We start from the raw sequence: 14,723 nt of genomic DNA, 5'->3' as shown, positions 1-14,723 counted from the left end.
TGTGTGTGTACATCCGCATGTGCTCTTCCATTGTTTCTGGAATTTTAAGGAGGTGAGAAGCATACAAACTGAAGAGTCTCTAATGGTTTGCTTGCTGTAGAAAACAGATTTATTTTTATAAAAATACACACTGTTTTCTGACCTAGTGTGAAAGATGCTGTATTTATACAAACGCTAATGTCAGAAACGCAGCTGTTACGTTACTTTGTGCTTTTATTGGTGTGGTTTCCACCAGCTCCTAAACCCCTTGGATCACTCCTAAGCGAAAGCCAAAGTTGCAGGCACAGCTTGGATGCATGCCCTTGGGTGTCCTGGACTGCAGTAGATTTTTTGGCGGTTGCAGCCATGATCGATAGGTGGATTTCTGGGTTTGGTTTAGTTTTGTGGAATTGGTTTTGAATAATGAAGGGAAAATGCAGAAGTTGCATATTGAGATTTCAGTGCCACAGAGGAGGAGCAAGCAGACCACTGACATATCGCAGTAATTTTGGATGATGACAAATCCTTTAATTAGGTGTGTGCAGTGTGAATAACTCCATGGATTAGGTTGTTTAGAGTTTGCAGTTTTCTAGAGAGAAAAGGTAAGCCTTAGAGAATTGCTTTATTTTAAGGCAGAAAAAGGACATGGGATTTTCTTACCTTGTGCTTTAGTTTTCCTCTACTTGTTCACTTTATTTTTTTCTTTCCCCCAGCACTGATCTTATTCTTGTAAATCTCTCCCCTTGTGTTTTTCAGCACCTGATAGCTCTGCTTCGGGGCTGATGGCTGTGTTCAGACCCCTGCAATAAACTCTGAAGAGGTAGGATACATGGGATATCTCAGTATTAGAACAAATGGCCATTTTCCTTGTGTCATTATGCAATTTGTAGACATCAAGAAATGGCAGGGAATTTGACAAGTATTTACACGTCCTGATACTGCCAACAGCCCACTAAGCTTCACCTTCCCAGGGAGGTTATCCCTGTGCCAGGAGAGGCCCTTATCCCAGGGCAGCTTGTCCTCCCTCCTCCTCCATGTCCCAGGAGCCGACAGCCTCTTGGGATGTGGCAGTGGCAGCTCGCTGCCATGCATGTTGGCTGATCCCAGGATCACCTTTTTATGCTGTGTTCTTTGCCTTTCCTCACCAACTGGAGCCCGAAACCAAGCAGTGTGCCCAGGAACTAGAGTTTGCAAAGGCTGATCACTGCCAGGAGTGTCCTGTGATGGAGGGTAGGGACTGTTGGAGTCAGCTGTTGGGAAGCCTCATCTCCATTTACCTCTTACTCTGACTAAGGCATATTCAGAAACTGAAAAGACCAATTCAGTTGACAAATAGAACTTGTATCCCTGCAAGGGACCCATATTTTCCTCCTGTCAAATATGTGAAAGATCAGAAAAAAGTTTTGCTCTTATTGCCTTTAATGCACCCCTTTCTATTCTCTATTTCAGGACACATATATGTAGTATCTCCCTTGCCAATATTATTGTGCTGTGTTTCACACCAGTTTCCCCCTGTAAGAAGGGGATATTTTGTACACTTAACAATACCAAACCAAACAGAAGTGGGTTTAATTGTGACCATGGTTCTCCTGTCCCAGTGCACTTTTCTGTGGCACTCAGCTGGATTGTGTGCAGGAGCTGAAAGCTGCTGGAGTGGAAGCTGGAAGGGTGCGATGGCATATGAGGGCCTGGAGATGAACTCAGGGTAGGAAACTGGTGAGACACAAGAGAAAAATTGTTTCTTTCCTTGTATCAAGGTCTAGGTCAGCCTAACCCCTCCATGCCCTTCCTGCTGTCACCACATTAGCACCAGCTTTGACACTTAGAGCTGACCTGTGAGACCGTGCAACCACAGACTGAGAATGAGTAAATAAAAGTGTGGCATAGAAATATGTGGGAAATGCAGTGAGGGGATTGCCAGCCATATGAATTTCATATATAAATTATTTTTCCTTAGAAGGGAGATTTGCACTTGTTGTGTTTAGCTGACTTGTATTTACCTGACATGCAACTGAGTTAGGTGTTGTATATAGTCTCTCTGGGATTTTTTTTACATAACCAAAGGATTTTTACTTTGTAGGGAATGTTAGCATGGAATGTGGCCAGGTCTGACCACTCTGTGTAAATTTTGGATATCTGAAGGGGGAGATGCCATGCTTGGTTAGACACCTTCTGGCATGTCTCGTGGGGAGTGTTCTCTCTCTTTCCTTGGTGAGGTCAGAGAGCTGCTGCTGGAGGGAAAGCTTTAGCTAGGCACGTATAGTGTGGAGGGATCACTCAAAGAATAATTGCCATGAAAGATTAATACTGCATTTTAATTACTTTTAATGGTGGTGACTCTGGTTCTGCAGTCACTCTTTCTTTCTCTGTGTGCACCTGGTGCTAGAAAATTTTAAGTTGCACAAGAAATACAAGTGAATAATTTGCTCTCAAATGCATTTTACAATGCTTCACCTAAATATAGGTACTTCTAAACAATGCAAAAATGAACCAAGACCAAGAATCAAATGTAGTTGGCTTTTTTCTGATAACATGCTTTCTTTATATAAGCTTCCAGGTGTACATACTGGTGTTGTGTACGTGCTATGGATTTATTGTTGCTATCCTGTTTAGCAGTATGGTGATATCAACCAGAGAAACTGCTTTTCATGCATTTTTTTGTATTAATCTAGCTCTTTTGTGACTTTCTCTAACTTGCAAAATTTTCTGTTTCCTCAGAAGGGCAGGAATCTAACAGAAAAGTAATTATCTACCACAGATATGGGGTTTTTTTTCTAAATAAATACAGTAGTTGCAGTATTCAGTCCAGAATCAGTGGCACAGTTTGAGGATCAGGTAATTTGGCAGAATAGCAACAGGGAGTCCTCAGGTGGCACTCACTTGAGGTTACAGCTTCAAGGCTATGTAAGTTTCCAGACTTTGGAAAATTGTAGCATTCCATTACATAAGAAACATGTAAAATATTTTTAGGGAGTTTAACACTTACTAGCACTCTGATCTTTGCACAGCAAAACCTTTGGTAACCAAAGTAACTGGTGTGAAAATGTTGAGGCTAAAGTAGATTGTATCAGCATTTCTGTCAGCATTGCATAACTCAAGGTGACTCATAAATCTGGTTATGCCACCAGTGCCTTGTAGTTAAATGTACCATGGGTTTAAGTATCTGAAAGATTGTTTCACAGGTAGAATTCCCACTGGCAGTGAATGAGGGCCAGCTGCATGCCTGGAGTTCTGGTCCTGGCAGGGGAAAGCTGTGGAGACTGCGTGGTTCCATTCCTGCAGGGAAGTTTTCCACCTGCCTCTACAGAACAGCGTGTCCATCCAGGTAGTTCCCAGCTGCAGGGGCCAGTGGGAGATGCTGTCACACTTCACTGGAGCACGTCAGATGTCCAAACATTGGTCTGAGTAAGAGTGTCAAAGGTTCTATTATTATTGTTGTTTATTAGTTCTTGAAAGAATTTTAAAACAGAAGAATGAATTCACTTGCTAACTGCTAACATTTTCTGAGCGCTTCTGAATAGCTGCTGGCTACTGTCTTTGGATATTATGATGGAGTTCAGACAAGTTCATCAACAAGTGTATTGGAAAACTTTATGGATGTATAAAGAACGTGTGCTGTCCTCTGCTGATGGTGTGTACTGGCCTTTGCAGCCTTCTGAAAGCAGAAGATGCTTTAGTAATGTTATTTTATAGACAATACACACAATAAACATCCTCTGGAAATTCAAAGTTGGTAAATCTACACCCTGAATGGAAAGTTACAAATATGCACTGTGCTTTTAGCCTCTTGATGTGCCTTAAAACTTCTATATCTTGGCTAATTTCTGCCTTCCAACTAGTAGCTGGCAGGGAACACTGGGAGCTGCTCTTCAGAAGCAGTGCTTGATGGATCTGTCACTAGCAGGCTGCTCTGCAAAAATTCCATGTGAATTGGGCATGCAGGCCACCACCCTTCAGTACATCTGAGTTCTGCTTAGCAGAGGGCAAGTGGAAAAGGAGTTTGAAATGGCTCAGCTGTAGAAGTGTTACCTCTGGTTCAGCCTCCCAAGAAGATAAAGAAACCAGAGGCTTGGGGAGCTCTACTCTGTGGAGTTTAGGGCATCTCAGCAGGAACTCTTCTAATGTAAAATTGTGCAAATTAACACTGTAAGTAAGTTGCAACCTCAGAAAGATATAACAGATTATGAGGTAATGGGTGGCAGGACAGACAGAATGACCTGCATAAAAATTTACTTTAGTTCCATAGTTTGGGTGCACCAGAGAGCAAGGAGAGCCTAAACTGACCAAAAAGTGAGGCTTGGTTAGTAGCCAAGTGGTCACTGACAGTCTAATCCTTCTGGCTGAGGATACTCTGGCCAAGACCTCAAGGACTTTCATGGACCCAAGCAGGTGGAGAAAGCTCCAGGAGAGACCTTCTACATATCATGTTTATAGGCAGAAAACAGAGATCTTTGTAGGTTCAACATCATAATTTCCATGTCTGAAATAATGCTATTTATTTACAATCTTGTATTTTGGGGAGGGGATGTTTGAGCCATAATGTGGTTTGTTTTCAGAGACATTCTGTCACTTGGAAAATACTGCAGTACCTTTCAGAAGCTGTTTTTGTCAGTCTATAAAGGGTTACATTCAGCCCTTGCTGATAAGAAAATAATCTGATATATGAAAAAACTACAGTACTGCATTTTCCTTTCTAAATAGTAGGTGAACATTTATAGATGAAAGTCCCTTCCATTAGTTAAATAATAAATAAAGAGTTGCATGTTTTCTTTCGAATGAAACATTTTAATTGTTCCTGATCATCCCAGGCAAATGCAACTGTTACAGTGATAGCTCCAAATATCACCCTCACACAATCAACATAAAAGGGCATTATTTGCCCAACTGTGCTGAAAGTACCACACTCACTTAAAAAGAAGATATTAAAGGATCGAAAATAGATTTTTAAACTGATTTTATTTTATATTGTGTTCCAGCACTAATCTTATGATTAGTTTTGACTTATATTTTAAAAATAAAATCTTCATATTTTCAGGGAGCACTCTTTGATTAGCTGCATGGTTGTTATAGATCTGTTCTCCTTCCTCCCCCATTTATATTATATTTGCCAATATTTGGATACTTTAAGGTTGAAATAACAGGTAACACTAAATCACACACCTCTTGAATTAAAGGGACTTCTGAAGTCAGAGATTAGTTCCACATTGAGTTACTAAGCTTGTTTTAAAGGCAGCATTTTAATTTATTTCTTAGCCTCTCCTTCTTCCCCAAAGATTCAACGCATCTCCCAAACCACTGCTCTTGCTCCCAGCCTTGCCCTATATTGTATTTCTCCTCATTTATATCTGTACATTTTCCATAGTGCACAGTACTGCAGCAGTGCCCTAAAATTCAGAAGAGACCTCAAGTAGTCCTGTAATACTAATGAATATCAGTAGTAAATTCTGGAGAGCAGGTAACAGATAACTAATGACAACGAAACCCATTTTTTTAAAAAAATGACTAGAAGTTGAAAATAATGCACTTGACTTTGCAGTCTTTCATACCTTGACCACTGCCTTGGTCAGGTTTATGTTGAAGTGGAAGATGATTACCCTACAATTGACACACACAGCCATTTTTCCATTAAAAAGTTCCTTTCTTTTGCACAATGTCTGTGTAAGTGTTCAAATATTCACCACGGAGCTTGGAACTAGGTATTGGCTGATGATGACTTAGAAACAAGTATGAGCTTACAGTCCTGAACCACATGCTCTGCTTTTCCATACCAGATGGTTAAACTGAATGACAGCTCAAGCCCCAGCTGTCCTCCCCCAGCAAGGTAACCAGACTGTATCAGACCTGTGCTCAGAGGGGTATTTGCCTCCAGCCTTGTCCCTGCACAGCCCAGGTCCCAGGGTGATGTGAAGCAGCCTGATCCTCATTGAGTTACCAGTTTTTAGACCAGCCCAGCAAAGGACCTCCTCTGAAACCTGGAAAGAGAAGGGTGGGGAAGCTTCTTCTGTAGTTTGCTTCATACGGGTTCTGCTTTGTCACTTTAGTAGCCTTTCCCTCTGCAGTTGAGCAAGGGTTTCGTTGTATGAGAAACTCTGTCATGGTTTAACCCCAGATGGAAACTCAGCCCCATGCAGCCACTCGCTCCCTCATGCCAGTAGGACACAGGTGAATCAGAAAAAAAGTGAGAAAAAGTGAGAAAATTAATGAGATGACATGAACACAGTTTAATAGGGAAAGCAAAAGTGTGTGCACAAGCAAGGCAAAACAAACGATTCATTCCCCACTTCCCTTGGACAGGCAGGTGCTCAGCCATCCCAGGAAAGCTGGGCTCCATCACAGGTCACAGTGTCTTGGGAAAGCAAACAGCATCACTCCAAATATCACCTCCTTCCTCCTCCTCCTCCTCCTCCTGCTTTGTATAATGGAGTGACACCTTAGGGCCCGGGATGTCCCTGTGGGCAGTTGGGGTCAGCTGTCCTGGATGTGTACCCTCCCAACACCTTGTGCCCCCCAGGCCCTCCCTGGTGGGGTGGGAGAAGAACAGAAAAGTCCCTGGCTCTGTGCATGCCCTGCTCAGCAGTAATCCGAAACACTGACACTACCAGCTGCTGGGAGGAAATTTAATTACCAGCCAAAACCAGTACAAATCCTGAGTCTTTTTAAGTCCTGAGGAGTAAGGTGTGTGAGTGGGGAAAAGATCAGACCTGTGGCCCCATGACATTCACATCCTGACACGTTTTCCCTGTATCCTCTTGGCATCCCTGGGTATCCTGCTGAGCCTCAGGTGGTTGGTGCAGTGTCTTCATAATGTGTGGGCTGCTCTGGCAGGGTGCTCCTGGGCAGAGTTGGGGCCAGCCCCTCTCTCACCTCCTGCTCCTGGCACTGGAGTGGTTGGCAGAGGGGACAGAGCCATTCCTCTGGTGCTGCTTGAGCCACTGAGGTCACTTCAGGTGAAGGAAAACATCCTAAATGGCAAACAGCCTATGAAGTGGTGAGAGAGCTCAGTGGGGGAAGGGAAAGGGAAAGGGAAGGGGAAAAGGAAGGGGAAAGAGAAGAGGAAGGGGAAGTGACCTGAAACTCCCAAGGGACTCACGCTCCTCATGACATCAGGTTCTCTGTGCCCTTTATTAGGGAGGATGCTGGAGGGTGGAAAATATTTTAGAGACTTTTTTATTTTACGTTTATTTATGCCTGTTTTTCCCCATGTATAGCTTTATGCATTTTTGTACCAAAGCTCCCATGAAGTGCTGATCAAGGGAAGAGGTGACCACCCTGTTGTAATGTTGAAAATACACTTATTCAGCTAAACATACTCTGACATAATGGCAAAGCAGCAGCCTGCACAGTTCAGGTGGAAGCAGTTCAGGTGGTGTCTGAGGCTGTATCCTCTACAGTTCAATAAATCAACAACTCATAGTACAATTAATATTCTTTTTGCCACTAAAATCCACCGCAAAACCAGAAGCTGTTGTTTCAAAGGAATGCAGACTTGTTTACCATGTACTCTGATGTAACTGAATAACTGACCAGTAACTGGAGTACTTTTATTAAACAAACCTCATGCACATGAATTTTTTTAATCTTAAAATTTTCTGTTTACAAAATGCTGAGCACAATATGGTGAGCATAAGAAGATGATTTTTTTTAATTATGGGGAAATAACAATGTAAGAAAAAATACTTGTAAAGAATTTTCTCTTTTAAATATTTTCATTGCAGAAAAGGCACACTGAGATTTTCCATTAGAAATAATCATGCACTAACTCAGAACTTTGGGGAGAAATTCAGATTGAACTGTTACATGTATTTTTTTAAGGAAAATATTTTAGTCAATAAGGTGATGAAGTTAGTGTGGGTTTTTTAAATTAATACTTTTTAACGATTCTGTAGAGGAATAACTTTTAAGTGCTATTTCTGCAACTAAAGTTTGAGCTTGTATATTACAAATATGTGAGATTTTTACTTATTTTACAAAAAAGGTTGTTACTCAAAAGGCATTAGAATCAAAGTCCTTGTTTTTGCTAAGCACTCAACACAGTCAGGCCCAAGTTCAGAGTCCCTGTCCACTGCTGCCACCTCGAAGTTCAGGAATTCGGATAACTTCAAATCACACAGTATGCTCCAGGTTCTTTAAATGACAAAGGAAATAATTTCTAGGAGTTATTAAGTGGGGAGGGGTATTTTATCTGAAGTGAACAGAAAGTATGGGCTATAAAAGTTTCAATGGACTTTTTTTAGTTATTGCCCTGGTCTTCCCCAAATAATGGCAATTTTCTGTTCATTTTCTGCTAATTGCATGTGCAGACAGATTTTTGAGCCATCTGTGGTGGCTCCAAATCAGAGAATTTCCTGCAAAGCAGTCAAGTTCCAGAGGAACTGGTCTCAGTTTCAGGCATGTCCTGGTTTGAGCTCCCTCCCACCCTGAGATCTGGGTCCCTGTCAGCATCTCTACAGAAGCAGCATGTCCTGTGTTCTGCATGTGGAACAAATAATGTGTGAATGTATGAAACCTGCAAGGCTTTTTCTGCTGTGTGGAACATGCTGAACACAAAGCACTGTGTCTCCCATTGGTTTTCCTCAGTTAAGAAAAAAAATCCCTCCCATTTTATAGCTTCACATCTTGATGTTATAAAATGTAAAGGTGGGCAAGGCATTTTTGGGTTATGCCAAGCTGTGGTTGGTGTGTTCCCTCAGACTGTGCTGTGAAAGAGCCGTAGTTCTCACTAATCTTCATTCAATGAGATTTAATCATAGAAAATTCTAAATACGTTTAGATAGGATGGCAGTTTTTGGATTAAAGATAATGCATCTTAAAATAGCGAGGCAGGAATATAAAAGCAAATCTAGAAAAGCCAATAAGGCATGAATCATTCAATAAAATAAGATCTAATGGTAGGAGTGTATTACGGTAGAGTTCAAGTAATCTTTGATGTATTTTTTTTTCATCACCTGTTAGATTTTGTATGTAAATTCAGTAAATTACAGCTCCTGGAAACACTTTGATTTGCTAGATCTCCATCTGCATGTGAGAGCTTTAGTCACAAGTGTATTTAGATTGGGAGAAGACCAATACAGATTTATTTTATAACACACACAATCCTGGGAGTCCCATACAAGCTTGTGCACGAATTCCTGACAGATGTATCTGTATCAAAACAAGCAGGCAGAATGTGCTTGGCCACTTTTTCAAATGTCAGGATACCCTTAAAAGTGCAATTGAATTATCCCTGATTTCACCACTCCAGCTCATTTTTCACTCTATATTTTAAAATAATTCAAAATCTAATCTATTGAAAATTTAAAAAACCATGGAAGGTATCTTTGACTGACAGCCTGCATGGTTTATGGGGAGGAAACTAATGACATACGACAAAATGCAGAAACATTGTTTGTCATACAGTCCTATGCTACAAATAAATTCATCAACCAAAATCCACATTTCAGGAACAATGTTGTGAAAAAAAGAAACCAAAGCTGAGAAATAGCACTTGGCTAGGTTGGTTTACATTTGGGGGTGGTTGATCTTGACTTTTTTAATCCATTGAACAGAGGAATGTCTGGGGGGGGTTATCCCACTTCTTCCATTATTTTTCTACTTGGTATCAGCCTTACTTTCTAAGAGTGTATGTCTTGTTCTGGAAGATATGAATACTGCTGTTACAAGGTTTACATAAGAAGAGTGTGACTTTTATGCAGAGGATTACCTGCAGCTGAGTGTTGGAAATGACATTAAGAAGGAAGCTCCAGTACTTTCTCATCTCCTAAGCTCCTTTTTTTCTACTTGTCTTTTCACCTTTCAAAATTAACAATGTCCATTGTGAACATCAGAAGTTTAACTCTTAGTTTCCTTGCTTTTTCATCAATAAATCACTTACCAGGTTAATTTTTCTTTTAATTATGAGAGTACAAGGGGGTGAGTTGTACCTTCTCCAAAGAAACAGATTTCTGTAAATTACAAGTTTTATCAGAAGTAATCTATCATTCTGTAGGAAAATGAAAGAGCTGCTTTCCCATTCAGGTTATTCTGTTTGTTTTTGTTGGTTTTTTTCATTGAAAATGCTCACACATTAGTCAACAGTTCCAGTTGATTTAGGACATTTCTTCGACCTAGGTCATTTAGGATTCCAGAATGTGATTGTAGCAGTTTTTTGTAAGTATATTTCTCGTGAAATAGAAGTCCTGAGCTGAGGCAAGAATGAAAAAAATAATTTGTAGGTAGGAACTTGAATTTTCCTTTCTCTAGATCAGAAGAATGCCTTCAAAATAATATTCGAGTCCTTTACAGATTTTGTTTGGAGTATTTTTACTGTTTTTCTCCTGGAATCATTTCTTCAGCTTTGGTCAAGCTTGCCCTGAGCAAGGCTGGTTTCAGGTTGTAACAGCATGCCAAGGGCATTTCATCCCAAAAGGCCACCACCATTCCATTGAGAAGATGCTGGTCTTTGTGTCTGAAATAGCAACATTTTGCCCATTATTATCAGAGTTTCAGTAATTTGTGTCTAGCATATATTCAGGCAACTGTTTGCTCTTCACCAAAACATACCATGTGTCCTCTGGAAGGTGCCATCTGACCACACTTAGTGCAAGTTGCTGTTGGCATTATTATGATGCAATGTAGAAGCCAAAGACTCAGCTGCCCTTTGGGGCTGAGAGTCTCCTGTGCCGTGCAAGAAGGAATTTATGGTACAATCTCTTTGCAGTGAGTTCTTGCCAGACTCATTCACCTTGAAAAACTATTTTTTTTCTAAATACTCTCCGATTTAACTGTGCGAGGCGTGTTGCCTCTGATTTCTGGATTTATCCCATTCAGAGGTTTGCTTCCAGAGGTGTCTGAAGGCTCCTGTGAAAGTTAGCATAAGCATTCATGTTATTACAGGTTTGTTTGAGTTATGAGTTTCACCTCTAGGCACATTCAAAACCGTGAAAATACTCAAGAAGGATGAAAATTCAGCAGAAGCTGAAAAAAGTGTTACTGGAACAATAATCCAAAACAACCACAAACTCAGAGAGCCAGTAAATGCACTGTGGCCTTCCCTGCTGCCCTGACCTGGATTCTCCTGCCTCAGGCAGTGTGAAAGGAATGTGCATTCCCTGCAGCCTCCCAATCTTCCTTTTGTGTCAGAGGAAAAGGAAACCTGACTTTGGCCTGTCAGGTGGTTTCAGTGGTCACTTGGTAGTTCTTGCCCTCAGTTCAGCACATGCAAGGGAGCCCATGTGGACCCTGAGCTGTCACCAGTTACAGGAGCTGTGCATCTCAGCTAGTGCCCACTGTGTCTGCTTGGAAACAAACCAGCAATGCTCAGCAGCCCATTACACACCCCCCCCCAAAGTATTGCTGGAATTGCCAACTGTACAAAATTTATGAGTTAAACCTTCCCCAATCTTAATACTTACTTATAAAGAAGATATTAAAGGATAGAAAATAGTTTTAAAAATTGATTTTATTTTATATTGTGTTCTAGCACTACAACACTGAGAAAACCAGTTTTATTAACCTGGGATAATGCGAAATGCTCCCTAACCTCCTAGTGCCTGGAAGTGCTTGCTTTAGAATTGTGCCTTATATAGAACAAAGGGCATGTATTTGGCAGAAATCCTCAAGGGCAGGTATTTGACTTTTTGTTTTTAACACACTGAAATTATAAGTTGGTTAATGTTGGTTCCTCTTTGGAACCAACCAACCAACATGCTCCTCGGTTGTGAACTCTGACAAGAGTTTGCCCCTGCCAGTGGGATCCAGGGAAAAGGTGCTTCCAGCACACAGTGCCAGTATATTTGATGCTTTGCCAGGAGTTTGGGCTCCCAGGATGGAGGGGACGTTTGTGCCAAAATATTATTCTTAAAATGGGGGTAGTATCTCTCCTTTAGCTCATGGGATTTCCATGAATATGAATTAAAGGATCTCTGAGAAGCATCCAAGGACCACAGTGGTAAATAGTGCCAAAGGGAAACCTTGTAATTCAGGCTCCGATGGGTAGTTTGAGAAGCATCCAGCAAACAAGACATGGAACTGCACCTTGTTAGTGAGGAGAATACAAAATAGGGTAGCCACGAATATTGGCATTGTTTTGTTTCATCCAGTTCCTGAAGCTGAGCCCCAGCAGGAAAGATGGAAGGCCCACTAGTGAGAATTGTACCGTACAAACAAGGGCTGTATACAAGAACTGCTGCTTGCTTCACAGCAGATTTTATTCCTGTTTTCCTCTACTTGATTCTATATACTTTAATCCTCTTTAAACAAGATTAACCCTTGTTTCAATATAGTTTTGACATGTGTATGCATGTGTCTGTGTGTCAGTGCACATGCTTGAGCAAGTTGTTTTTTACAAGTTAGGTGAGGGGATTAATAGCAAATTGCATGAACAGAGATTTTATCCTGTAGCAGTCTACTAAGATCCAAATGAGTCATCAGGAGGAGTGGAATATTCTGAACCATCCCACAGTGCTACTTGAGCCATCTGATGGCAATAAGAAGATAATTCTCTACTTCAAGCATCTCCATAAAAAACACAGTTGTTGGTGATTCCCTCTTTTCACTTGACAATGCCCTGCCTTGACAGCACTGTCTATTCTCTACCTGCTCCCATTTGCTTCCCCAGCCAAGAGACTTAGTTTCTTTCTGCAAATAGTTTTAGCTTCCCTGTTGAGAAAGAGTCTATTCCCACCTTCTGCACACACCTTGCCTCCCTTGCTTCCCCAGTGTCAGTCACTTTACTGATGCCTTTCTCTCTTCCTTCTATTCTGGTTTAATAATTTTAGTTCTTCCATACTGAAATCAAGCAACTTGCACTAGGCTGTCTGGATGCCCCAGGAGAGGCATTAAGAGCAGAGGATGGTGGTTTTGTGGTGGACAGTTCCACCATCCCAGACGGAATGACAGAGCTCTGGTGTCAGACAGGTTTGTCTCCGTCTCACCAGCAGCATGGTTTGTGAAAGTGAGGGCTTTCCGATTTTCTCTGTCAAACCTCAGGAAGCCCTGTACACAAGCTGAGGCTTTCTCACCTTGGCAGCCTGGCCAGAGTGAAGCAGCAAACTCCACCTCCTTACCCAGCCATTCCCATCCTAACCCCTGCTCCAAACATGGGCAAGCAGGAGCTTTTCAAAGAAGAGGTTTCCGTCATTTGGCAGCGTGTCCAAACAGTCTTCGATGGGCTCCTCAGAAAGGCCTAAGATGTTTGGCTGAAGATTTTCAAACAAGTTATCCCCGAGGCGCACACCTGGTTTCAGCCAAACAGTTGAAGTTTGGCAAACTCTTTAACCAACTGAAAATGTAGTCTTCCAATAGGAGGTATCTGGCAATCATTCCACCTGGAAGTTATGCCAGCCCCACCTCTCATTTTTTGGATCATTTAATAAAGCAGTCAAGAATTTTAAGGGAGTATTATTTTCTATTAGAACTTAATAATATACAATCGTGCTGCTTCCTCATACCCCTTTGAGCTACAAACCATAGAGAGAGAATTTCAAACCAGCATGTGGAGTTCGGAATCACTAGCCAATTCCCATAGGCTTCATAATACTGGGTAGTTTGTAATTGAACATGTAAAGAAAAAATGAGAAAAAATATGCTAAAATTGTTACTTACTTTTCCATCTTGAATACCCCCAGTATACCTTTAATTATTTAAAAAGCTTGTTTTTACATGTTGTGAAAATTATTTTATAAATGAGAAATTAAAGTCTTACTGCTATATTCCATCCTTGAATTTGACTGTTTATTGTATTAGCTCTGACAATACCTTGCTGCTTTAAACCAGAGAAAAGCAGTAAAGGACACTGAAAATTAAGAATGTTTTAGTATATGCAACTTTCACTTGTACAAATTATTTGGCATTTGCTCTTGTGACAACACTGAGCCAACTTTGTAAGAAAGGAGAAGGCTTTTATTCACTTTGACTTGAGTATTTATTAGCACTTTTGTAGCTAAAGGATTATATCCTCCAAAGAATTCTCTAGCCCCTAAAGCCAAACGTATCTAAAGAACTGGGGCCTGCCTTTCCAAGACTTTATGGGCTGTGGTTTGCTTGGTGTGCACGTTGCTTTTTTCTTGGACGCCAACTCAAATGCAAAACCTTCAGGTGTAGCAAGTTGCTCTTCATATTGTCAGAGTATGCTTTATTCTGATCTGTGAAGGGATGAATGTGTTCCTGACAGTGGTAGTCACAGCATGACTTCATTGAGTTGTCCAATGTGGCTTCACCTACTACAAGGATAAACAGATTACACCCAGTAAAAACTTTTATAGAATGTCAGCAGTAGGAAGAAAAAGCACAAAACTTTGTCATCCCTGATCAGCCCACTGGTGTTTCAGCTGTGTCCAAGTCACCAAATGCTTTAGAGGAAAGGGGAGGACTCTGACAAGCACACATCTGTTAATATGCAGATGGGGAAAATTGCTAATACAAGTTATTATTATCTAGCAGGTCCTAGAAGTGGGGGTCTATAAAGGAATTTGTGTCTGTTTGCAACCTGTCCTTTCTGTTATTGGACAGAATTTCGATGGTTGTGCTGATTAGTGCCAGTGGGATTACAGCTGCTCAGGATGAGTTTGGTACCATGCTGCAGACTGAGCATGCTAAGGAGATGGAGCATACCTGGCCTGATGCGTGCCTGGATAAATTCTGCTTGTTGGAGCCTCCCAGCAGGTGACAGCCAGAGTTCATAGTCTGCAAAAAAGAGGGGTTAATAAGTCAAATGAATGTGTGCTTGGCTTCACAAAAGCAGGTGCTTATTTTAGTGCTCAGTCCAT

General features: G+C 41.2%; 1 protein-coding gene across 9 annotated transcripts in view; it reads right to left on the bottom strand.

Annotated features, from left to right (window-relative positions):
* Nucleotides 1–8,704: 8,704 nt before the first annotated feature.
* The window catches only part of LOC148223558 (uncharacterized), a 28,846-nt gene continuing 22,827 nt past the window's right edge, over nt 8,705–14,723 (bottom strand). For 5 of the 9 annotated variants that reach the window (XR_015803735.1, XR_015803736.1, XR_015803738.1 and 2 more), the window contains 2 exons: nt 14,569–14,640; nt 13,668–14,177 (listed from right to left, as the gene is read on the bottom strand). Coding sequence is in view for 2 of the 9 variants with exons in the window: in XM_088164855.1 (XP_088020981.1) it covers nt 14,175–14,177; nt 14,569–14,640 (75 nt within the window). In the remaining 7 variants the exon portion in view is untranslated. Of the gene's footprint in view, nt 10,816–13,667; nt 14,178–14,568; nt 14,641–14,723 lie in introns of those variants that run through there. The other 4 variants (XR_015803737.1, XR_015803740.1, XM_088164854.1 and 1 more) reach the window with 2 other exon arrangements.

This window comes from Sturnus vulgaris, chromosome 5 (genome assembly GCF_052056855.1).
Source record: "Sturnus vulgaris isolate bStuVul1 chromosome 5, bStuVul1.hap1, whole genome shotgun sequence".
NCBI lineage: Eukaryota > Metazoa > Chordata > Aves > Passeriformes > Sturnidae > Sturnus > Sturnus vulgaris.
Note: the sequence above shows the minus strand (reverse complement) of the source record. Positions and strands in the feature narration are given on the sequence as shown.